General features: G+C 42.6%; 2 protein-coding genes across 2 annotated transcripts; one reads left to right on the top strand and one right to left on the bottom strand.

Annotated features, from left to right (window-relative positions):
• Positions 1-1197: 1197 nt before the first annotated feature.
• NF1 (neurofibromin 1) lies at positions 1198-22203 on the bottom strand. Its single transcript, XM_009878438.1, has 23 exons — positions 22119-22203; positions 19395-19856; positions 18842-19187; positions 17792-17994; positions 16569-16762; positions 16113-16253; positions 15610-15889; positions 14259-14473; positions 13983-14044; positions 13738-13852; positions 12786-12887; positions 11750-11890; positions 11289-11415; positions 10706-10837; positions 10043-10178; positions 9097-9254; positions 8068-8190; positions 7232-7359; positions 6568-6668; positions 6330-6472; positions 5545-5591; positions 4885-5101; positions 1198-1340 (listed from the first exon to the last, which is right to left on the bottom strand). The coding sequence occupies exons 1-23, from the start codon at positions 22201-22203 to the stop codon at positions 1198-1200; spliced, it is 3801 nt and encodes a 1266-aa protein (XP_009876740.1).
• Positions 22204-22581: 378 nt separating this feature from the next.
• EVI2A (ecotropic viral integration site 2A) lies at positions 22582-23343 on the top strand. The gene has a single exon (XM_009878427.1). The coding sequence runs from the start codon at positions 22582-22584 to the stop codon at positions 23341-23343; it is 762 nt and encodes a 253-aa protein (XP_009876729.1).
• Positions 23344-25338: the final 1995 nt, after the last annotated feature.

Genomic DNA, 25338 nt, shown 5'->3' with positions numbered 1-25338 from the left:
CTTTCACAGTCACAGCGATTTCAGTTTGTGTAACCCCCAAGAAGGAACCCTCAGAAACTAAACCCCCCTTGGAGGGAGGTGTGGCTGCCGGCGTCTGTCCTGACTCCAGGAATTGCACTGCAAACATTCACACGTAGCCTGGCTGTGACACACTGTCAGTTATTTCTAAATTCAGGTACCTTAAGCAAACGTCGCTGTTTTTACCTCGCTGCTCGGGCAGCGCAAAAGCAGCTTTGCCAAACACAATCCCCAGAGCTGGAAGTTATAATTCATTCATTTTTCCCCTCCATACCCTGGCAGGAATTTCTCGAAGGTGCATGTTGTCGGGAAGGGCAAAAGTAAATGCTAAACAGAAGAAAGAAGCAATACATTTTCAACACTGTTACAATGACAGTGCAATAGTCAGTTCTCGATTTTCTTTCCACTACAGAACCTTTCTTAGTGCAGTTAAAGTACAGCCAAAAAAAAGCCAACAAACCTGCTTTGGAAAAAAGCCAGTTTGTCCAGTCTGGTCCATACACAGTCCAAGTGCGTGAAGCTATGGTCTGGGGAATGACAGAGACTCATGCAGCCTCCTTGTCCTCTCAAATTTATTGCTAATTACTAGAAATTTAATCTAATCAACCACTCCCGGTGAAGCTCATTGTACTGCAGCTATCCTAAGTTTCTTTTAAGCATGGTAAAAAAAAGTCCACAGCTAAAAATCTTACAGGTTTGAATTAAAACCAGGATTACAGTAACTTCCCCCGGCTCACAAAGCCACCACCTCGACAAGTGTGCAAAGAGGATTAAGGACGAACACTTTCCTTTAGAGAAGAACAGACAAGGCAGATAACAGACGCGAGGCAGAACTGCTGACGGGAGATGGCTTTCGTGTTTGGGCAAGACACGGTTCCGCCGCGCTCTAGAACTCCACGCCTCCTTCGGCGACAACGTCTGCCGGGATCTGAACGAGCGGTTCTGAAACACTGGCTTAAACCGAAAACAGAAGGGAAGAAGAAATGAAGGCATTAAAACTCAGGCAACGTCTCAAGAGTTGATCATCTGGCAACACGGCTGACGGGATGGGAACTTGGAAACTTAAGTGCAGCATCGCGACCGGTGGAGGCCCTTTGCGAGAGGCCTGCGCGTCTCAGTCAGTCTCCAAATTAAAAAAACAAGGAAAAAAAGGAAAAGAAAAGAATTACAAAGGAATAGTCACACGATCTTTTTGATGCTGTGACGTTTGAAACTGCCGGCGCTCCGCTGCTTCTGCACCTGGCTGGCCGAGCCGTGGCGCATCCTCCCGCTGTTGGAGTGCCCGGCCGTGGGCGAGAGCTCCACGTTCTCCTTGTCGATCCCTGCGGGGACACAAGGACCAGGTTAAACTCCCCAGGACCAGGTTAAATCCCCCACAGACCAGGTTAAACCCCCGCTCCGGGCCGCCCTGCAACACCACCCGTCGCCGCCAGGGCGCAGAACCCGGTCATGCCGGACTTGTCAAAAATGTCCCTGGAGCGCTGGTGGTGCCACGGAGCCGCTCGCTTGTTCTTCCAGCCAGAACTGCTCTTAAACAGGTGAACGGAAGAGCCAGGAAGGCTCGTTTCTGAACTCCGCTGCAACGGCAGAGGCTGGTCCTTGCTATGTGTGTGTGTTCAAGTGCCTGCAATTCCCCTCCACGTTAAATCCACAAACACAAACACAAATCCGTGTTTGGAAGACTCTGTCTCGCTGCCAGGAGGAACCAAAGGCTCAGCTGGCTCACGTGGCATAGGCAGAAACAGAGGTGGTGCAGGTATTCATTTGAAGAGTTAAGTGTCAAAGCGTAGACACCAATTATAATGATTTAAACTCTGGCAAACTGAGAGTAAATAAATCAAAAAAATCATCAATTATCTTTTACCAGGGACAACTAAAGAAACAAGTTTTCATATTCATGTCTGAAAAGCTTTGGATGTTCTCTGCAGGACATGGTAAGTCTAGGTTTTGCTAAAAGAATCACATCAAACAAACCTCGAAAATGAGCTGCTGTGTACAAACATCATGCTGACACGATGACAGGACACGAAAGCCCCGGGTTATGAGGCGTTGCTTTAACATCAGGAACTTGAAGCTAGAAAAGCTGAGACTTGTGTTTAATGCAGACATGCTTCTAATCAATTAACACTTTCACGCTGACGTTACCATGAGCCAATCCTTGCTGCGGCAATATCTCAGCGTAGCTGTCACGTTAGTTCTGCAACCAAACGAGCGTGCTTGACGTGGGTTTGCAACACTCACCACTGACGGGGCACGTGCAGCACGGCAAGGAGTGGCAGGAAGGGGGTTTTTATGCAAGAGGCTAAAACTACAATCAGCAGCAAAAATTAGGATGTCCAGCAGTGAATGAGAAGGTTCAAACAAAATCCTATTACTACAAATGACATCTCCCACAGCTCTGCCTCACTCTTTTAAGAAATGGATTCTCTCCGGCATTATGAGAACCAAGAACTCGTTCCACGTTTCACGCGTGGACAGGGACAACCTCAGAGCTCCAGCCAGGAGCTGGCTGCAGGCTCCAGCATCCTGCCTCCCCTCATGTGGGTGTAAGCTCACAAAACCCACAAACTACAAGGAGAATAGGAAGCAACCCACGGGTGTGGGCAAAAAAACTTCTTCCGCATCTTTTTCTTACTTCTCCACACAGAAGTAGATACCAAATGGCGCTGAGTATCCATTTGACAGAGCTTCAGAGTGCTGCAGTTCAGTCCAAAGAAGTCACGTCTGTTTTCCAGTGGCGTGTAATTCAAGTTAAAGCTGACTTCCAGTGAATCAGAAGAGCTCACATGAAATAGTTCTTCATTTGAGCTTAATATCTGCAGCAGAGTAATTTCACATACCAAGCATCCACTTCTCTGACACCAAATTTATTCTTAAGGATGTGACTGACTTACTTTGCCTGCTCCATCACCAGGTATTATTAGCATCCCACGAGAAATGCAACACCTTAGCACTTAACTGTGTGCTGATGAAAGCAGAGCAACGTAGTAACCATGGGATGAAGGAGCACAGTGAAAAGCTCTGTGTTGTGACACCGTCCACAGTTCGAGAAAGCTGGAGATCCCCTGAGCAAACCCAAAGTGTTTGTATTCGAACTGCCAGAATGAAGCAAGAGTGCTCGAGGAAATAGGTAAAACGCTACAAATTAAGCGAGGATGGATGGGAAAAAACCATTTAGATCGAACACCAAGCACGAGGCTTTCCTAGAGCAGTAATGCCTTAAGGCTGCCTCACACTAGCTGGAAACACCTCCAAAGGCTGATTGCAAGAACGGACCCCTTGGTAATCTCACAGCCTTCATATCAGTCCTTTAAAATTTAATTTCCAAACAAACCAGGCAAAAATAAATTATTACAGACTCACTAGTACCGTGAACAAGTTCACTAGTTCCTAACCGCGCTCAGCGAGCTGGGCTTTGACAAAAGCTGTTGGTTTGCACAACACTTGAAAGAAATTTTTGATGAGCTGGATTCATTCCTTCCTCTTAGCTACAAAGGAGGAAGGAGTAGAAAGTGAGGAGTAAGGAAGGAAGACATTTACATAGTAAAAACTTTTTTTTGCTAGTAGAGGGCTTAATCCTGCATCATCACTTCATCCTCGCACAAAGAACTGCTGGAGTTGCCGCCGATGGCGCATTCCAAAGGGCGAGATGCTGCCCACAACATACGGACTTTCACAGCAAGAGTTTCGTTTTGAGTACGTTTAAACTGACAGGAACCTTCAAAGGTAATTCTAGAACATCAAGAAGGTGATCTCCCCAGATTTGAACTATTTAAGTTGGCTTCTCCTAGTGGAAAAAAGCGAGTTGTAATCACTTTTCACTGCATGAAATAAAACAATGAAATCACTGTTCCCAAATTACTCAAACACTTTCTTACGCTGTCACTCCTCTGCAGGCGCCTCACCCCTGCAACACTCATGGCACCGAACACCAGGCCCAGCATCTGTGGGCAAACTGGTCTGTGGGGCCAGATTTCCCGAATGGCACCAAGCACCGCTAAGCAGAGCTCACTTCGGGGCCAGCAGAAACCAGCAACCAAGGGAGTGACAGAGCCAAACCACCTCTGTGACTATCACACCTGAATACAAATGGTTTCTAGCCTTCCATCAAGGTTTGAAACGAAGAAGAAATAAAAGACTGATTGCTTCAGTGTACAGAAATGCAACGGTTAAATCACCATTTACGAAATATCACACGGTGTAATTTTTATGACAAAGAAGAGTAAAGATTCCTCCAATATACAAGACACTAATCCAAAATCACTTCAGAAAGAGTCTTCGTGGAGATCTCTGACATAAATTTCACTTTCTTCCCACGTTTCATTTCTTCTAGCTTACGCTTCATCTGCTCTACTGAATAATCCTGCCCTTCTTTTTCCTATTTTCACCTTGAAAATCTATGCTGTTAAATTTAACCTCTGCACTTCTCCCCACACCAGAAGGAATCCCCTCCTCAGCCCAGGTCCGGACTTTTCGCCCTGAAACGCGCTACCTGGCAGTGCCCAGATCAGTACTACTCTCCTTGCAAAGTGTCACAATTACATATTTATATTTATTATTTCTTGAGGCTCCACTGCTGCATATGTTCCATGCAAAGAAGATGCAGCCGTTGTTCATTCTGATGTACTTAATAATGCTATTTCCTTCATGAACAACGACTGAGAAGACAGCTTTTGTGCTGGATAAAATCCAACCTCTAAAATACCAGCGTAACAGCTTAGTCAACAAATTAATATTCATCTGTCTGAGGAATGGTATTCGATGCATAAAGACATCCCAAGAGATGATGAGGCTGAGGGTTTGGCTACAAAACCAGTGGGTTCAATGCATCTCCCTTACCTGGGCGGCCGCGGAACAGCTACTGACCTGGGGAGTGCTGGGAAGTGGCGAGCGAGGTCATGGAGTTGGAGAGGTTCAGGTTAGCGGTGATGCTGAGCTGGCTCTGCACTGCAGGAGGATACGGAGATGTGGGTGTCAGGAGAGATTCCTCACTGGCTTCCTCATCAATTCCAGGCAAATACGTGTCAATCAAGGCATCAAGAAACTTCACTATGAGCTCGGCATAGTCTGGGATTTGGGTTTGCTGTGGCAGATGGGGAAAAAAAAATAGTGAATTGGTTCTTTTCTTCCTATTTTGCTGTCAGTATGAGCATTGCCCCAGAACTCCAACATCACACGGTTTTTTCTTGAAAATTTTAAAAAGTGTTTGATGTGTAAAAACTGATTTGTGGTCTTCTCCACATTGATCTAAACGTACAAACGAAAGACCACGTGTAGGCGTAAATGCGCCTTACACACCTGACAGCTTTTACCCAGCTTTGGTAACTTGACCTTACCGGGTTTATGAAAATAGCCGACACAGGCTCAAAAATTGTTTCAGCTCCATAAGTGAGCCTTATATTACTAACTTGCTTATATAAATACTAATGCTTGTCGCTTAGCTGCATCTTTGCCTGAGCATCAACATACTTTATACAGAAAACAAAGGCAAAATGACTCAGGAATTTCAGAGTGTGCTGTTCTTACCTTAGAAAATGGGCCAGCAAACCTCCATAACCCATTAAATCCAAAACCTACAACAACAAATTGAGTGTTATCACAAAAACACAGTTCTCAACTGGAGGGGCGACAATGGATGTCCAAACCACATATAACGAAGTTAGGGCATTTTCAACAGTATATGAAATACATACGTTGTAAAAACCTCAAAACCTCAGAATCGTCACACAAGAAATTCTTGATATTTTAAAAGGTAAATTTAGCATGTGAGCACACATCTCCTTTGAAACATTATGTCAACACTTAGGTCATCTGTTTCCTATGGATTTTCCTGGAAAGTCTGTGATTAAGGACCATAAAAAAAATATTTAGACTTTAAGTGTTCAAGTGTCACATGAAAGTGAGCTTGGGCACTGAAATTCACATGTTACTCTGGAATTCACCAATAATTAAACTAATCCCTAACTCGCAAGGTTAACTTAAAACTCATAATTTATCACCACCGTTCACGTTTGGACTTCTCTAAATGGGTTAGTGGAAACAGAACGCTGAGTTTCAACTTCTTTTTACTCATGCAGATGGTGTAATACTTTCAATATTTGGTGCACCTGCAGCAAGCAGTCTCGATCTTCATGTCAGCAGGTTTTTCTTTTTTAACATGTGAACTCTTATTTGTATTAGGATGTATTAAGTTAGAGAGACGCCACACAAGACTGACTGACCATTCTATTAGGGCTGCAAAGGTGAAACATTTCCAGCAGTGAAACTATCTTAAAACGGAGCACTTTTTTTAGAAGTGGAAAAATATTTACTCTGCAGATAAGAAGTTTGGTACTGGGGTGGAGACTCTTCATGGTAGACAACGCTCTGAACGATCCCATGGATTGGATTCAACAAGTTTGGATCCTGGCACAGCGATAAAAGGGTATTGATCTTGGAGTCCAATAAATTATGCCTGAAGAAAAGAGAAGTGACTGGCTTTTTGTTCATTAAATAAAATAAATCTGCAGTTCCCAACTGACTTGAGCAAACCGCAGTTTAGACACTTACACGACAGGAAAGACCTTTGGGAAGACGACGCTGGCTTCTGCTAGATACTCATATAGGATCCGCTGGTCAAACTCATCAGTAGTGTACTTCACTAACGTTGCCTGTCAGAATGCAAAGGATTCAGTGAGCATCTGCTGATTTCACTGCAGGAGTTACAGGCTTTTGTTGTTGTAGTTTAAGGGTTTAAGACGCTTCAGAAAGCATTACAAAATATTAATTTTTTTGGACATGGAATCAAGTTATTTCATGTGTATGTGGGGAACAATATAGAATTGGCAACAGCTTCTATTCTGGCAAGAAAAGAAAAAAAGTTAGCCAGTGTTTGACAAAAGTAGGTGACTCGGTCTTTCTGCACTCTATCAGGAATGGGAACTGTATTGGTACACCCGAACAAAGCACTCTCACTCTGTACCTACACTGATACCAATTTTTAAACTGAATTATGCTGGGATTCCAGCCATTTTCACTACTTAACTTTTCAAGTATAATGTATTAATATCCTTTTGTTATATACCTTACTATTATATTATTATACTTACTATTATATTATTATAAACCAATGATTCTGATCCATATGAACCGAGAAACACTGCAAGGAACACACACGCTTCTTTGAGAGATAAAAGAATATCAGAGAACAACAGAAAACACACAGAAAGCTTACAAGAACTGTAAGCAGCAGTGCTTGAATCTTTGGGTCAGTCAGAACTTCTTCATCTAGGAGGACGTTTGACTCAGAAACAGAAACTTTTCGAAGATGGGAGTGTTGCTGTGGTGATATCCTTTGGGTTTCTGGCAGATAAAAAGAAAAAAAGAGCAACTCATCCCAAGCCAAACAAAACCCAATGCAAACAAAAATTAGCTCTTGCCCGATGAATTCCGTCACGTGCCAACTCCAGAGTTCACGGAGTATAGAAGCAGCACCTGTGCTGCACCGCCAGCAGCGCTAGACCACTACATGGGATGTGTTCTCAGATGGCAAACAACAACCCCAATTTCCTCATCAGCGCGATACAGGCCCAGGGGCGGGGGATCCCCCCGCGGGGCGCGGGCAGCCCCAGCCGACCGCAGATGCGACGGGCCAGCCCTGGTCTTGCATCGCAATTGGGGGTGGGGGCACAGGAAGCAGATGTGGGAGAAGATGAAGAGAGGCATTCTAGGCATTAGGTCACGTTCCATCTCCTGCGGCAATTTGTGGCTGGGGCTCATGAACTGCTAAAAAGCCAGATTTTACTTATTTCACGTCCCTCCTGCGTGCAGTACTTTACGGCTGCCCCTTGCTCTGTCCCTGCAAACTGAGCAGCTGACCCTACTTCAGACCTCAGCTGCCAGCGATAGGGAACGCTGTCCTTTCCAGAAGCTGCTGTTAAGAAAGATGCTTCTCCCTTACCTTTTAGTAACCTAGGCAAATACACATCGAATTTAGAAAGAATCCTTTGTATGTAGATACAAAGCATTTATAATTAGTATTATTCTTAAAATGTTAGTCCTGTTTCTCACCCATTTCATAATCATTTTCGGCTACTCTCCTCATTTTGGGAGGCGTTGTGATTCCAGATTCCATGTCTTGCCTTTTAGGAGCCTTTGTGTCCGATATCAAATGGTCAAAACTTTTCCTTGTACCTAAAAACAATTTATTAGGCAATTAAAAACATTAAACCCAAATCCGTATTCTAACTTTTTTCCTGATTTTCTGGCCAAGCTACTCTCCTATCTACAACATATTGATAGGAATCTAGGGACATTTTCACCATTTCCAGGGATGGCAGAGAAAAATACGATCACACCATGCCGCTCTCCATCACAGTTTCCAAAGTGCTTCACGATACGTATGAGGAAAGCATGCAAGTTACTCAAATATGTAGCTGTGGGCATGCTATGGTTTCCTAGTCAACACATCACATCGAATAAACATGCCAAAAACTGTGACTACTGAAAAGGAAGCAGTAATAGGATAGTGATGAAAGAAAGGCCCCTCCTCTTCCATATGTACCGCATCACGAAAGAGCGCACCCAGGAGTTACACAAAGCAACTCATCCTGTTTCTCTGACATGGAGACTTTGCTTGCAAACACGATGCACTGAGAAGCCATGAATAACCACCAGATTGCTTACAAAATATCTAAAATGTTTTGGGACCATCTTTCCTAACATAAGGTAGAGTATTCAACCTAGCAGCTAGGCTACGGTGCTCAGAGTCTCAGCTTTGTTGAAAGAGGGTTGGTGGCAGGAAAGTTGCTCTATGAATCTTTAGCACCTAGGGATTTTTATTTTTTTTTTTCATTTTTTCCCTTTTTTCTCCACTTCGACAAGCACACTTTGAGTGCCACTCTTGCCTCTCCCACTTCGTGATTAAAAGAACCCTGTTAGTCCTCCTTACAGTGTTCTGCAAGTTGAATTTTGTAGCAACTGCATGTATGCCCCTGAATCAGGACTAAGCAATTAACATCAGAACAAATACAAGTTTTCTCCAGTAACGCTTCCTGGGATATTCTGCAGAAAAGTTAGCAAATGAGTTATCTTAATAACCTAGAAGCTTTTTAGTGTTCGCTTGTGAAGGCTGCCCCATATCCAAACTCATGGATTTTCGTGTTCGAGGGCTGATCTGTCCCACTGTTGGGTAACTGGCAGCCAGATGTCTGTCTGACCCCTTTGGTGATGACCACGGTTGATTTTCCTTTAGTGTCCTGAAAGTGCAGAGAAATTAAGAAAATTTTTAAAATTGTGCACATTTAAGCATATATTTTTCAACTAGCCAAACTCTCCTTCATTAAATCCACCTTTCCTAACAGATCTCCCAAACCCACGGATTAAGAAATAGTAACTACTCCGCTTGCAGAAACGTCTGAAGTAGTGAACACTAACAATCTGATATGACTGTGATACTGAAGAGATAAAAAATAAAGCAATGGGAAATACACAAGCAAATCAGCCTATGAGGCAAGACAAAAGATATTTAACAGCCAGTGACTCCAGAGTGGGTGCTAAAGGGAGAGATACTGAGAGAAGAGCTCCCTGTTGAGAGAAACTGTCTCCTTCTGTCAACTCCCAGGTTGACACCACGAGGTGTCAAGATTTTCCAACTACAGGGACCAAGCGATTACTTAGTACATGTCCTGAAGCTCTTCAAAGGACAAACACAATTTTCTTCTAAAATGGAAATGAAAAATGAAATGAAATTGGGTCTCACAGAAAGATGTTGGCAAGAAGTTTAACACCTCCAAAGAGGTTAAGCTCTGAAATAGCTTTACAGATCTAAAAATTAAATCTCTGTGAGTTCAGCACCCAAATTTCTCTGCAAGTCTTAATCATAGGGCAAGTAGCATTATCACCCTGGAATCAATAACAGAACATTAATTTCACTTTATGACTGTGGGCTTTGGGCTTCAATATACCACAGGTTACCTTGAGATAACTTCCTATAAGAAACAGACATTGAAATTTGGGTAATTTATCTAAAAGCCAGACAACCAACCTATAGTTAGTGTCACTGTGATGTATGGGATATGTATCCATAGGAACATTTTCCATTGAAACATCTGTCAACAAGAGAGACTTCCTATGTTTTAGGCTGCAGCGACTTCGAACTTCCTCAGATACTGTCAGCAAAGCTAAAAATTCAAAGAAAGCTAATGTAAGTTTTCCACAGTAAGAATACATTGAAGAATGCAAGCAATACTCCATCAATTTAAATATTTGACAGTACAAAGACCACCATGAGATCTAATTACACCTTACTGAAATGTACCGATTCAAACAAGGTCATTAAAAAAAATCACATTCCCCATCCAGCTACAATTACGTGATGTACACATCTGCCCTCACATGGTCACAATCTCTGTTTCTAGACCCCTAGAAATTTGTATGTTCTAAGGCACACCCTTCAGTATCTAAACCAAGAAACCTTCAGCCTCCCTGCAGTATTTTCCAAGTTGCACAGCACGTCCTGCGCCGACAAAGCTTCAGCCCACAAAAAGCTTTCAGGGATGTACCCAGCTCAGCCCCTTGTCTGTCTCAGTTACAAGGTTCCTTTACGCTGGTACAATTCTATCAACTCAAAACCTTAAGAATTCCCACAAGAACCCATTCGTTTTCAGTCAGCACCAATTTAACAGAATGCCTCGTTGTTGGCTGGTACCTGCTAGGTAAGCCACGCTCTGGGTGTTCACCTCAAACTTGTCACAGTTCCTGTGCTTGTTAACCAGCGCCAGCAGCGTGTGTAAAATCCTCACTGTTCTTGCTACAGTGGTAGGAGAAGGATGCCTGTACCCTAAGAAATGAAGTTGAGAACCAATTATTGTCACATAATTTCAAACGTCTGTGTGCATTTCATATCTATTATCTCATAAACCAGTCTTCTAAAAGAGTGAGCCTGAACCCAGGCATACGCACTGAGAAAGTCAGTGTTCGTGGAGAAGATGTAAAGAACTGTGGCAAATGAAGCCACACACCTTGTGACAATTCAGAATTGATACCACTAGCACTAAGGACCTTCACAGGACATGTACAAAGGAAACCCGGCAGTCTTTTAGTCAAAGAGCATTTAATTCTGTATCTGGTCTATAATCCAAATTACTCAAAATCCACCACACATTTTTTCCTCCTTTATCCTTGGGCTTGTTTTTATTTCTCAATTAAGAGCGTTCATTTCAAACGAGCAGCAGTATGTACTCAAACGAGCAGCAGTATGTGCTCAAACGAGCAGCAGTATGTACTCTTACCTTTCAGGAGGTGTCCCACTAGTGCAAAGTTAAAGTTGGAGTTGAAATTGAGCCCAACAAAATGATCCATCTGCTTGCAGTGCCATTCGAGTGGTCTCCTGATCTCCATGAACACCTCTTCTGGGCTCTGACCCAGAAAAAGTAAAACACAAGAGTACCTCATCGAATCTTACTCCTCGTATCTCAAGTTGCTTTTTGTTTAAAACAACCCACACTCCTGAATAGAATACATTATTATTACGGAATTATTATTATTTCTGGAACAGAAATATCTAAGAGCTTAATCTCCACATTGTAGTTTTACTGTTGATATTACCCAACTGAAACAATTTCTAATGCAAAATTCAGTTTTAGTTGCTTACCTAGTGTCCCTAAGGACAAAGAATATTTTTTCTTTTTTTAACAGATCTAACTGCTTACAGCAACTCAGGGCTAATCACAGCTGCTGGCTAACAGCTCACCTTGTCGTTGAACACTCGAAGGCTATCCAAGGTGTGCAGGTTCTGTTCAAGCAGAGCTGTACCTGCTGAGTACAAGTTTACTTCATCGAGCTGCAGGACTGCCATGGCCACCCAGAAGAGAGCCTTGTGCATAGGGGAATCCTGGAAGGAAAAAGAAAAAAGCCACGATTTTACTGTCAAGTCAGTTCCTGGAAGTGAGAGACAAACAGGACTGACACAGGGTCCTGCCCAGGACAGCAGGGGCTGTCCCCGACCACGTCTGTTCCAGCAGAGCAGACGTTCTTATGAACCTGCAGCCTTCATGCACTTAACACGGGAATATAGAAAGTCCCTTAGTTTCAAGCCATTTTCTGCCCCCAAGCCATTCCTTCTGTCCTACTCCTTCCCTTACTCACAAAAAGGTCAGACTCCTATGACCCTACACCAGACTGGACAGAAATAGGTTTTCACAGCACCCACTGAAAATGGATCGCAACTCCGCACACCGAACCCGCCAGGCAATTTCTTCTCCAGATCCAAAAGCCTGCAAGAGCAAGTAGCAGATTTTTCTGGGACCAGGTTTTATTTACTCACAGTAGGTACACGGGGCTCTTCCCTACTGGCGTACCAGGGGGTACGCTGCTCAACCAACGTGAAAGTAACACGCGGCAGGCCAAAGCAACGGCACATCATGTCCGACTAACGTTTAATACGAGCCGTGAGCTGCAAGGCGTGTAACACATTGGAAAGCCAAGACTGAAAACCTTTTGGAAAGAATGAGGACAGGCTGTGGCAGAGCCCCTGCCCGCAGCGCCGTGCCCCAGTTCGCCGAAGCAGAACGGCACATTCTGGAGCATTTCTGAAGGCTCTGCGCGGGTCCCACGGACAAACATCTGACACATTTCCCATATGGAGAACTTCCGAGCATGAGTCATCGCAGCTGAGTGTGAACTTCAGATACCACAACACTTACTTATACTTTTGAAATTATATCCACAAGTATAATTTTCATTTACAAAACATATCCTCTCTTTACTCTAAAAATCCAGTTGTTTACCTTATTAAGGAGAGGCTGCAGCTTGGTGAGAGCTATAACTGTAGCTTCTATTAGAACCTGGCTGTTGTAATTATCGGGGCCTTTTAAACAGCTCTCCAGTCCCTTTTTGTAGAAAAAAAACCGAGAGTAATTAAATACAACCATAATTACATTTTGCTTTGTAAATACAGGATGAAAGCTCTAAACAATAATTGTCACTCTCAGTTAGTTTACAAAGCTTGAGCTCATTTTACATCAATTCTTAAGGACTTTTCCAAAGAGATTTACGCAGAAATGATATATGTATTGCTGAAAGCAATTGCACAATATGTATCTAAAAAGTGAGGGTGCAGGACAGGGTAGGAGAATTAGAGAATAGCTGCTCTTTTACAATTCAGATGCTGTTCATTTAAAGTTTGTGTGCATAAAACTCTAATAAAATGCTTAAAATACACATATTTAGCACATTGCTTACTTGCTGTGGAATACAGCCTTCTTTAGGAAATATGGAACATCATGCCCAAGCTAGGCAGTCTATTTTGAAGTTTTCTTTTATGAATGTCCTGCTCTTTACTGCATTTACTTATAACACAATAAATCATTAACTTTCTTTAAAATAAACAAAGTTGTGAATCATGTGCAGGCAGCTAAATGCCCTAACAGAAAATATCTCATTTGTTTAATTACTGACTCGTGAATCAATGTCTCAAATTTTAAAGTCAAGGTGGAAAATTATTGTTACTCTAGAAATTGCAGCAGTGATGAAACCTACTGCCACCAACTGAGTTTGAATTAAAAGCCTGGCCTACAAAAAGCGTATTTCCAATCAGTCAGTTCTATACAATGATAAGCTTGAAAAAATACTTATCCTCAAACTATGCTGAGTTCTATATTTGATGGGAAGATAAAGCTAAAAATAGCTAAAAGAGCTATCCTATGAGTCACAAAGGAAAACAGACATAGACCCATCTACCTTGCTTAGGATTCGGATTATTTGTTTTATCTGTCCGTGAGAGACACGTTTGCTGATACAGCCGAAGACAACAAGTGCTCTGGGCTGCAGGGACGGGTTATACTGGAATGCAAACCTGTGAAGAAACAGCAGAGGCTGTTATTACCAAACAAACAGACAGCAAGCAGGCTGTGCGGCAGGCAGCTGAGGGTTCTCAGTGTGCCGCACAGGCAGGCAGGGGTTGTGCCGTGCCATCTCTAACATACTTCTGAGCGAGCTCTGTCCACTGGTCCAGCCACTTGCACGTTGGGATATCCCTCATACAAGCCTAGAAAGAATTATATTGTTTGAATACGTGTAACATAAAGAAAAGAGGTTTTTAAAATCCAGAATGTGCAGTTAGGTTAGTTCTCAGAAGTCAGCTACTTCACTATTTATTATCCCATCACGGGGGGCAAATCTCGCTGCACTGTGTGCCTGCACAAGGCGTAAGCAGTGCCGCCTGCCCTGGGAAATCATTCCTCTGGCTTGGAACCACGTACCTCCATGATCTCCAGCAGAGCTTCCGTAACAGTTTCCAGGGAAGTCAGCGCAAAAGTCTCCCTTTCGTAGGAGCCGGGTGAGAACGACCTGTCTCGATAGCTGGACCGGAACGCTATGACTGCGGCTGATTTCACTTTGCTGATTCCAAACAGCAAATAAAATTTGGGCAGAGAGAACTCAGTCAAGCTCAGCCTTAAAACTTGCTTGGTCTCCTCTGTTGAATAAATTTTTACATATTAGATGTAAACCACCGACATGCGCTCCGCATTCTAACCACTCCGAGGCCCCCCCTCCCATGAATAAAAGGCAGATAATCACCCTAGAGGTGATTCCAATTTTCTTTGCTACCTCCCCAAGAGGACACCACAACAACTGGGGCCAGTTGCATGGACTGAAGAAACCAGTCACCAGGAAGAGGTCTTCTGAAAACGGGGGTTTTTAAACTTGTTTAAAGATGTGGTTCTGTGAGACTTCTCCTCACGCTGATTCAGAAAATGGAAACTGGAGAGTTCCTGCTTTGAAATACCAACAGTGCTGTAAGCTCTAACTGCAATCAAATTCTGCTTTTGGCTCTGGCACCGAAATGATGCAAGCCATTTCCATCACAAGACAATGACAGCCCTCCTACTAACACTGAATATTTTTACAATCCTGAACTTTCAGTTCATTTCAGTGTACTTCAAATTCATTGTTTCAACAGCAAGGTTTGCCTTTCCCTCCGGCAAAGGAAAGCTTTTCTTTCTATATATATACATGTGTGTGTATTCACACGTTGTTGCTATATTTAGATACAAAATAAGCTTTCAGACACTTTAAAAACAAAAGAAGACAACATTACATAAATTTTAATATTCTTCCTGAAAAAAATCTAGCCTGGTGCTGTTCTGTAGTACGAAGCGACAGCTACATGTTTGCCAATACCAATTATTTTAGGACTGCTAAAACACAGCCATATGCAAAATACCTGTTCTAACAGTATAGTTTCACAATTCCCTTATGTAACTGATATTTTTGTTACCACATTACGCAACCATTCAAAAGATGCACATCAGCCAGTTTTAGCACAGACATATTCTCTCCTTTCTCTGCATTACAGGAACTTACTGGTATTTTCTTCTCTTTTTCTAAAACCCATTACACAGTTTACATTATGCACCTGCTCTGAACCAGTCAGTAATTTTTAAATTCCATACCCATTTGTTGCAGATCGGATTAGTACGCAAGCTGAATTACAACACGGTATTTCCAAACTCCCAGAGTAGTTTAAAGAGAGAAAGACAACTGAAATACTAATTAAACAAAGCAAGGAGCCATCAGCTTAATTGCAAACATGACAAGAAAACAACTTACCACTGAAGTGAAGCTGTGAACAAGTGCAAAGGGAATGAATGATGTTGATGACGAGGCCATGAGTGGAAGCTCTGAGAGAAAGGGGACCAGTGGCCACCAGTAAAGTGACCACATGGAAGAGGTAGGGGAGATGCGCTGCCACGTCCAGAGAGTTGTTAAAGGAGAGCATGAGCATGTAACGTGCCAGAATGGCGATATCGTCCCACATCAGGTGCTGCTCCAGCGTAGGAGTTGGAGACAGACAAGTCTTGTCGATGATTTTACACATCCTTCCGATCACCTGAAAAGACAGCGACAATCCTGTGTTACTCAAACGAAGAACACGGCTCAAACTTTCAGTAAAAAGCTTTACAGTTCCACGCTGGAGTTATTCTATTGCTTGGAACCCATCCTATCATGGCTTTTGTATTATTGCCTGTACTGAGCTATCAGAAAGCATCTCAGTGCCACATTCCTATCTAAGCTGAAATATAAAAGGAAATTAAGTCAAAGAGGGAACTCACTTTGCTTGAAACCAATTTGACATTTCCAGAGGCGAGCGCTACCGCTGTGTCTGCCATAACCTCAGCTTTTATGGACCCTAAGCCCCCTGTGGCACTAGTTTTGATGAAACTATCCAGCACAACATCAAGGAGGTCTGTTATCTGTTAGAGAAAAAAAAAAAGATCTGGTTTTTATCAGTCAGATTAACTCTATTTTTCCACAGTAAACCACCTTTTAAATCAGCAATCATTCAGCGAGGGCCAGGAACAACCTCCTAGCAGCTAGAGTTCATCAGTGATTCTGTGAAGAATTTTATGGACTGGAAACTTCAGAAGGACTTGCACGCTACTCGCCATACAGCTAATACACGTAGGTGGTGTCATGATTAGTTTTATTTTTCTGCATTAACATTTAACGTGTTTAAGAACTATTATCTGCTTATACAGAAAATGCAACAAATTATGCAGAATTTGTACCTGTCCAAGACTTCCCCATATCTTAGCTTGAATGGAAGGATACATCTGCTTTTCATTTATTGTCATTGTTATCAGCTTATCAAGAATAGCAGTGACTCGCTGGCGCTTGGCATCATCATTGTGTTTACAGAACCGGACGAGATTGGACAGCCAGGGAGTCATATACTCCAGACAAAGATGTTTCAGTTCAATACCTGAAACAACAACAACAAAAAAATCACTCTTTAACACAAAATTCACCTCTGGTCTTGATTTGTAAGTAAATAATTATTTGCGAGCACTTTTCCTTTCCGTTTTATTGTCCAAAGTAATTACTAGCAGAGCTGAACAGATAACACTGGGCAGACAGACAGGCTTCAAAAGGAAACGCGCTCTGGTAACGACAGCCAGGAACCAGCCGCCCGGAGATGGTGACATTTCAGCACACAATGATGTGTACCTTCAGCGTTAGGTGGGACTGCTCAAGATAAATGCTTTTTAAATCTTGAGAACGTATTCTCAGCAGGTCCCAGCAGTACAGTCAGAGCTGTATTACAGCTGAGAAAAAACGATGACCGGAGCGCAACAGTTCTAGAGATGTACAATTGAGAGACGTAATCAAACTGAAAAGATTCATTTTGGTATGACTGAAGATCCCTGTAACGGCTCTGGGTACATATATTCTAGAGTTCAAACCTTTTCTACCATGGAACTCAAATTTTGATTTTTGTTCTGCAATATCTTCTGCTTCTGGTGAATCAACAACGTGACAGAGATCTACCTAAAGTACTTGCTGCACAAAACTATTGGAGGTGATATGGAACAATTTGTATTGCGACCTCTCCGAATTAACTTAATCCTCTAAATGAAAGACAAGTCTAGTAAAACTTGCTTTAGCATTAATTTCAAAGTTTAAAAGGCAGTTGCTTTTTTTTTTTTTTAAAATCAACTTCACAAGAAAGGAAAGGGCACATTCAAATGTGAAAAGTAATGTTTTTGTTCCAACAGATGCCGTTCCAGTTTGTGAAACTGCCTGGCTCCAGAGCATGACTCAGCCTCGTTATTAAGAAACAGATCGAGACGGATAACCTTAAGAACAGCTAAAGCAGCTCCAAGGAGCATCTGCAATTTCAACTTCTTGTGACTCAGTAACATGAGGAAGCTTAACTGACCAAGCGAGGCAGCCACCAACTTAAATCTTTTCAAATAGGCGGTTAGCGTTAAGGAATACCAGTGTTACTTACTAGATTTGCTAAATCCAGAAATACACTCTTCCAAGAACTCTAAGGTAAGGTGGGGTTCGTTAGCTGCAAGAGTCTTACTAATAGATACAATAAAGAGCGTGTTGTTGGCAGGAATACAGAGACCTGAAGTTTCCAGTAACTGGCCTTCAATCTTTAAATTAAAGGTACAGGTTAAGGCACAGAGAAGATTATAGGCAGCAGACCTGAAACGAAGCAAGCAACGTGACTTGTAACGGTTTTCTTGTGCAGTTAAAAAGATATACATTACACCCAGGCATCACAGCAGTGGTACTGACATTTTAAAAAACAAATCAATACTGCTACACAAGAGATTGCATTTAAATCCTGAACTTTCCCCTGCACTAGTCCAGCTTCAGAGACAAAAACATTTGCTTTGGAGAAATGAAAGAAATTACTCCTCCACCCGCTTTAAGCAATTTCTGAAGAGGCTAAAGAGCACACTTGAAGAACTTTATAGTGGACTTCTCAGAAGTGCCTTTGGTTCCAGGAAATTCTGAGTATTTCCAGGTGCACCCGAGCTGCCGGAGGACAGAGAGCTGAGGGCCCTGGAGCCAGCGCCCGCCTGAGACAATCCCTCCCGACAGCATCCCCCAGCCCGCAGCTCCCACGGTGCTGAACGAGAAGTTCGACACCATGAAAATCAGGAGTACCTGCTAAACACATATTGCAGAGCAGAAGTGTTTTCCTTATCAAAAGAAATTAAGCTTCCTATATGCCTTCGGTTACTCTGACAGTACGCACATCTTTCTTCACCGACAAAAACTTAATCTTTCTTTATATTAAAAAAGGACATTAAAAAAGGTCTAGTCGAGAGGTGGCGTCCCTGCCCAAAACCGGGAGGTTGGACTAGATGATCTCTAAGGTCCCTTCCAGCCCATGCCATTCTATGGTTCTATGATTCTATGACATTTTAAGGAGCTCTGGTGCAAGAAAATGGTTTGGTTCAAGGGAGGTTCACTAACACTAAGAAAACCTTGAAAACAGTTCATGCTTTTGACCCAAGCTGATATGAATTGAGAGGATATGTACCGCAGGCTGGGGTCTGAGCTTCCCAGGTTGAGCAGCGCGATGTTCAGCAGCGTTCCAGGGACGTCCTTGGGACGGATTTTGGTGTGCTGGGGGATAGAGTCTGGCTGCGACAGCTCCCACCGCGTCCGGATATGAATGATGGACCGAACGATGGCTTCACACTCCTGGTGCATGAAGGTGAGCGGCGTGCCTTGGTTGGCAATGGTTAAGGTAAACTGGTTCTCATCAACGAGGCATATTTCCTCGATTTCAGAGGCGTAGTATATGTCATTTAAAAACACCGTTTGTCCCAGGACTCTTGTTCGTTCTGCTGATGTCACCTGAACCGTCCCGCTGTCGACCCAACCTTAGAAAGAGAACAGAAACACAGTTCAACACCCATTATTAACAATAAAAAGAGAGAAAAGCCTGAAACTACTCATTTTATAAAGATAAATGCACAGAATTTTATGCTTCCTAAAGAAGCTGTGATTCCTCCTCCAGACAGGAGAGGAGAATTAAGAGACAGTAAAATCATATTCAAGTCCTTACAAAAATAGAACATCAGAAGGACTTACTTTAATAGAAACTTTGGTGTCCTTATGAGCCAGTTTGAGAGCATTGTGGAACACTTTCAAGTCCTCCTCCAAAGCCAAGGTAGCTGCTGGGAGTTTCTGCTGGTCGTGCTCGATGTGCTCTGCCAGTTTCCCTGGAGAGTCTATGAAAATAAGCCTTTTGCTTCCTTTCAAACCTGTCAAGAGCCTTTCATGGTATTTGGTGTATTCTCTGACCCAAGAGTTACAGTTATAAATAAAAACTGCCGAGACATTTTCATAAGCAAAGCCTGGAAAAACTACAAACCATTTAGAAAGAAAGTCTGTTTTAAAGCGATTACTGGGGCCAGCGTGTGTGAGGTCCACTACAATTTCGTATGGCTTTGCATAGTATGGCTTCAGAGTTAGCAGGACGTGGTATATCAACAAATCTCCGTTGATCTGACCGGTCTTGAATCTGTAAGAAAGCAAAACAGACACTGCTGGTTGGCATTTTCGATCCACGTTACGGACATTTGTGCATTACACACTACTGCTCCACTAAATCAGACTGATCTTTCTCACAGGTCTAAAAATACCCTCGATCCAAAGCACCGATGCTGGGCTGGCAGCTACAGCCTAAAGGCGTCTGTTCCTGTTCTCCTTTCATAATTCTCTCTGGTTTATGAGACTGGACAGCGCCTCTGCCTAAAACAAGTCTCCTGAGTTGGCACAGCAGACAAAATTCTACTAAACTGAGTAATACTAATAGAACTAAATAAAAATCAAACTCAACCGTAGCTCATGAACATTTAATTTTTAGATCTACTTTTCCATACCTAGCCCTGTTTCAGGCTACCTTTAACTCAACTCTCTCAAGGCGAACCAGCAGCTGACAAAGACACTGCTCTGGGTAACCTTCGAGGCAAAGCACCAGGTGTAGGTAACTGTGGAGATGAATGTCACAAATGTAGAATATTTGTCTGCCAAAGATATTCTTTCCCCCTGTGTTACTTCCTGTTGTTCTGAGAGCTAATTTGGGCAAGTTGGTGTTTTTCCCCCTCTACCGTGTCATGGTATAGTTGGTACCAAAAGGAAGCGTGTCATCTCTGTGGTTTTAGTTCTCCACTTAGAGTAAACGACATATAATTTCAGTTACAGATTTGCTTAAAAAATACCAGCAGTGCCTAAATCTACTTGCTTTACGTTAATGGTCGCTTGCATGCGAAGAGCAAATACACACACAAAGAAATTTTATTTTTACAAGACTAAATATCTGAAACGACAGCTTTCTTTTGACTACAGCTCGGCACGGTAAGTACGTGTTTTCCTTCTCCTATTTCAAGTCCCACTTCAAAGTTTCTTAGCTTTTGTAGAAAATTATATGCGAAAGTATTTTAAAAGAAGTTCAAGTAACTCGAAAGCAGTAATAATCTGTACAAGTACTATCTCCAACTGAATGAAGGCAGCTGATATAACTGTATTTTAATAATGTTAAGGGTTATTCACAATCAGAAGAAACAACAGCACCGGTCGGTGCTTAGCTCTGGCGTTCCTGCGCCACGCAGACGTGACTGTGCGCCCACAGGAGACCCTATCGATGCCCGGGCACAAAGGCTGAGACTAAAAAGAAGAAAACCAGCTCTTAAATGATCAGTTCCCTCACTCACATGATTTTAAATGAAGTCCGTAATAACATCAGTTTATTTATTTTTAAGAAAAGCACATCTGGTCTAGAACGCTACAACTAACACTGGACTTCTTGTGCTCTTGCGGGGAGTAAGCTTAAAGAGAGTTGCAACTCTCAGAGAACAGCATTAAATGCTGGAGTATATCTGTTCTGGCAAATGTATCTCAGCTCTGCACCTCGTGCACAAACCAGCTTTGCCTGTTCTGGTTTTTTTCCAAGGCATCCTCCAGGCAACCTTTACCATAAAGATAAAAATTCTCCCTGAGCTGCAGTTGATTACTAAGACGGTTTCCAGTTCAAACTTAACAATAAGGATTCATCTCAGAATGGAGCTTAATCTTACGTTACGGGTGAGCTCCGACACGTGGGCAAACTAACTTTTGACTAGGAGAAAAGTAAATATTGCGTGGAATATTTCAACATGACCTAATGTTACAAATGTACAGATATGCTTTGGCTACCCTTAAAGCAAAAGCTTCAAGAACAAATGTGTTCATAAAAATAGCACCACCGCTTTTGGTCATTCTCTAGAGGACTTATATTGAAACCAAATGTAGCCTGTAGCATTCGAAGGGAACATTTAGTTCTATCAACAGAGGCAGGTGAAAGAGAGACACTGGATGGGACAAAAAGCCTTAAACTCTGAACATGTCTCGTGCAAACTGGACAAAGAGCAGCACTGAAGCGCTTCACTGCTGCTTCTCTTCTCTGGAGGTTATTCTCCTAGTATCAGACTGACCTCAAGCTCAGTTTCCAGCCCTCCAGACTAATTCAAAATAGAAATCTGAATACTACACGAATGTGAAACCGGACATACTAATGGTAATATCATTTGCATAATCATCTCAGGCATTTTAAAGAAAATGTCACAATCTGCAGCATGTTTGTGATAAAAATTTGAGAAGAACATTTGCGATAAATAGCCTTCTGTACGATACAGCAGGAAAAGTAGAGAACAAAGACTTTCCGAGGCATTTATGAAATACTCCAGACAGCTGTGCTAAGAAATACAGACAATTAAAATAAGTTACTGCTGTCACTTGCAGGGAGAGTTTGAAGTTTTCCATCTGACCACCTGTGCGAGCACAGCTCCGGTTCAGGGGAATACGGGAAAGTCTGAGGCAGTCATCTGTGAGCTTTGCAGGGCTTTCTCCTTTCATGGTGTAAAAGCAGAAGTGACGAAGCTGCAGTTCTAATAAGGGCAGCTTTAAAGAGGAGGAACTACCGGAGCCTGCCCCTGCATCACTGAGTAGGAAACACTTGCCTTTCTCTCTTTGTTTCATGCTCTTTTTAAATCTCCGTATATTTCCTGTAAGCCTCAAGCTGTCAGAAGTTTGAGACAAGCTATTCTTTCAGAGTATCAAGCACTTGAACTCTTCCTCCTACATCCACTAGAAATGAGGTCAAGTCACATATTTTTTTCATCAAAAATGCCATTGCCTACTATTCCCTGAGAAGTCCAATTCAAACCTCTAGGAACCAGCATTTGCGAGACTAATACTGTCATTTGTATTGTTGCAGGTGACTAAAACAGGAAGATGAAGGCCAAGAGACTTAATAAACCACACTTTGCCTTTCCTGTCATAATAATCTCTTCTTTGTGTTTGCAAACAAGTGCAATCCCTACCGATTATCCCAGGGTTATGAACGAAACCTGGAATCATATCACCCAAATCCCGAATGGAAGCCAGAACACAACAGAAGCCAATACAAAATCCTCCCTGAGCATCAATTTCGGCAGCCAAACTACTACTTTTGAAATGCAGCCAAGTACCGTGCAGCCCTTACCCTGCACAAAGGCCCAAAACTCAACATCTTCCCCCGCCAGCAGTGCTGTTCCTGCCACCGGAGCCGGGAGCACCCGCAAACCCAAGAGTACGACGACCAAAGAAACGTGTGAAGACAATAAGTCTCTTATACTGATTTGCTTCATTGTCATAGCCATACTGGTGCTCATCTGCACCTTCTTATTCCTGTCGACGGTCATAATAGCCAACAAAATGTCGTATCTCAAAAAAACTCAGCAAGGAAAACGGCGGGCCAGGAGCAACGGCGATATTCTGGCGACAAACAGTTTATGGCCGACCGCGGCAGGAACGTGGCAGAAGATGCTCAAGGACACAACTGGAAGTGACGTGATAATGCAAGACTTGGTATCGGGGAGAGATGCTATGATCCAAAGGAAAACCCAAGATGAAACTACTGAGAAGCTCACAAAAGAAACAGATAACCAACAGGAGAACAAAGAATCATCCAAGTCACAGAAACCCATTTTAACCAATTTTGTAGTTGAGATTTAATTCCTGCTCAGGTAAAAACTCATTTTTTGCCTTCTTTACATCATTAATATAAGGCAAAAACTTAGCTTTCAAGTAACAACATGAAGTTTTAACCCAGGAAAGCTAAATTCAGATTCTAGGCGTTTTTCATTTATGATAGTGGGAATGCTGTAGCAACTTGTAGATCTAGAAGGTAAGATGTGTTAAATAGCTTTCTATAAATAGCGTCAAGATTGGTTTTACTCCTTTGCCCAGAAATCATGGTGACAGGAGCTGAACAGGACAGAAGTCTGCCTGTTCTCAAAGATCATTAGGGAAGAGGGGAAAAAAGAAAGGAGGAAAAAAAAGAAAAAAAAGGGAAGGCCTTAGACTAGCAACTGAATTATACCATAAAGGGCTACACAAGAATAACCAAACTGCTTTTTTAAGAAAACCATAATTCAGCCACAACTTTGATGCAAGTACTGAATCAGGAACTAGTCCCTCTCAAAATGCCCTTTCAGGTTTTTCCCTCAAGGACTTCTTAAACCAGCTTAATTGCTTCTAAACCACATTGAGATTTGAATCATATTTATTGTGTTTTGACTTTGTGTATGAATATGTGAAGTTTGTATTACATGTTAAAATATGAGAACCGTTTCAGTTTATCTCCAATAAACTAGCAACATCAGTTTTTAAATGACTTTTGTGATACTACTTCTCTAAGTCAAAATATTACACAATGCATTTTGGAATATTATACTCCAGTAACACCTGCTGAAGGTCAGTAACGACTACCTGTGATTTCTTGTCTCACAGTAACACACTCCACTGTGTCCTAATGCAATTAGAGCACACCCAAAATCTCTTCAAAACCACCACGACTTCGAGTTCCTTTACTGTCAGAGACCCAATTTTCTCACACTTCTGGGGAGATGTCCGTGCCTGGTCTCACTACAGCAGAGCTTTGTTATTCTGAGGAAGCACAAGCAGCTTTTCCCAGGCTACCTGTCGGGTTCAAGGAGATCTGTCACACCACGGTTATGAGTGCTAAAACTACACAATGACAAAGCTCTAAACATCCTGCACATCTGTCACATTTTTGGTCACAAGAAATGGCTGCATGACTCTGAAAGAGGCAGGATGTAAGAGTGGATCCCTAATTCCTATCTCATTGCATCACCCATACACTTGGCTGCAAGGGCAAGTAAAGCAGCAGCAGAGAAGGGAGAGGACACTATTTGTGGAAGCCAAGAAGTGCCAGATGTCAAAGAATGCAACTGCCCCTCTCAAAGGTGGTTTGTGTAGTAGGCAGGATAAAGTTGGAAGGAGTTTGCAACTTTAGCCCACAGCCAGGAGTCATTAGAAAATAATTTCAGTGGAGATGGGGAAAAAACTCTGGCAAATTCCACTGAATCTGCCACAAAGCACACATTCAGACCTCAGAGGTCGAAGGGAGGAGGTGCAATGCAGCGTGCAAGTAGAATAGCAGGACGGGGGTTATGTCAGGCATTTCTAAAACACGAGGAGAACGGTCAGAAGAATAAGAACCTCCAGATCAGTGATGGCAACCTAGTACTTAGCAGAGAGGAACTGAGAACATCTCACAAGGGTGACAGAAAGAGCTAAAGGGCTGAGCGGGGGGATGCTGCACTGCTGTTACTTTCTCCTCCCCAAAAACACCATGAGCATGAGAGGCAACAGCAGAAACTGTGCAAGTACGAAAAAAAAAAAAAAGGCGAGATAACAATCGTGAGACTCTAACCTGGTGTAAAACTGCTCACAGCTCGAAAGGTAACAGAGCTACAACAGGAGAACGAAGCTGTGAGCGCTGGCTGGTGTGCACACAGGAACACAGGAAGCTGTGAGAACGCAGATTAAAGGGGTAACCCAGCGGTGTCACGAATAAAGCAGGGAAAAAAGGAAAGAATCACAATCATATCAGTAAAAGGAAGGAAAAAGGAACCGTCAATGAGTTGGGAAAAGAAAGCTGTTAATGTGGTGGGAACTGTGGCAAAACATAGGCAGAGACTAGAA

Source organism: Apaloderma vittatum, unplaced genomic scaffold (assembly GCF_000703405.1).
Source record: "Apaloderma vittatum isolate BGI_N311 unplaced genomic scaffold, ASM70340v1 scaffold26610, whole genome shotgun sequence".
NCBI classification, from domain to species: Eukaryota; Metazoa; Chordata; class Aves; order Trogoniformes; family Trogonidae; genus Apaloderma; species Apaloderma vittatum.
The sequence above is the reverse complement of the archived record's forward strand: the minus strand, read 5'-3'. Positions and strand labels throughout refer to the sequence as shown.

Coding starts and splice junctions, on each gene's coding strand:
- NF1 (XM_009878438.1), bottom strand. CDS start 22,203: ATGAAAGGAGAAAGCCCTGCAAAGCTCACAGATGACTGCCTCAGACTT. Junction 14,045..14,258: donor CTCTGCTGGAGATCATGGAG/GTACGTGGTTCC, acceptor AATTCTTTCTAG/GCTTGTATGAGGGATATCCC. Junction 12,888..13,737: donor TAATCCGAATCCTAAGCAAG/GTAGATGGGTCT, acceptor TTCTACAAAAAG/GGACTGGAGAGCTGTTTAAA.
- EVI2A (XM_009878427.1), top strand. CDS start 22,582: ATGAAGGCCAAGAGACTTAATAAACCACACTTTGCCTTTCCTGTCATA.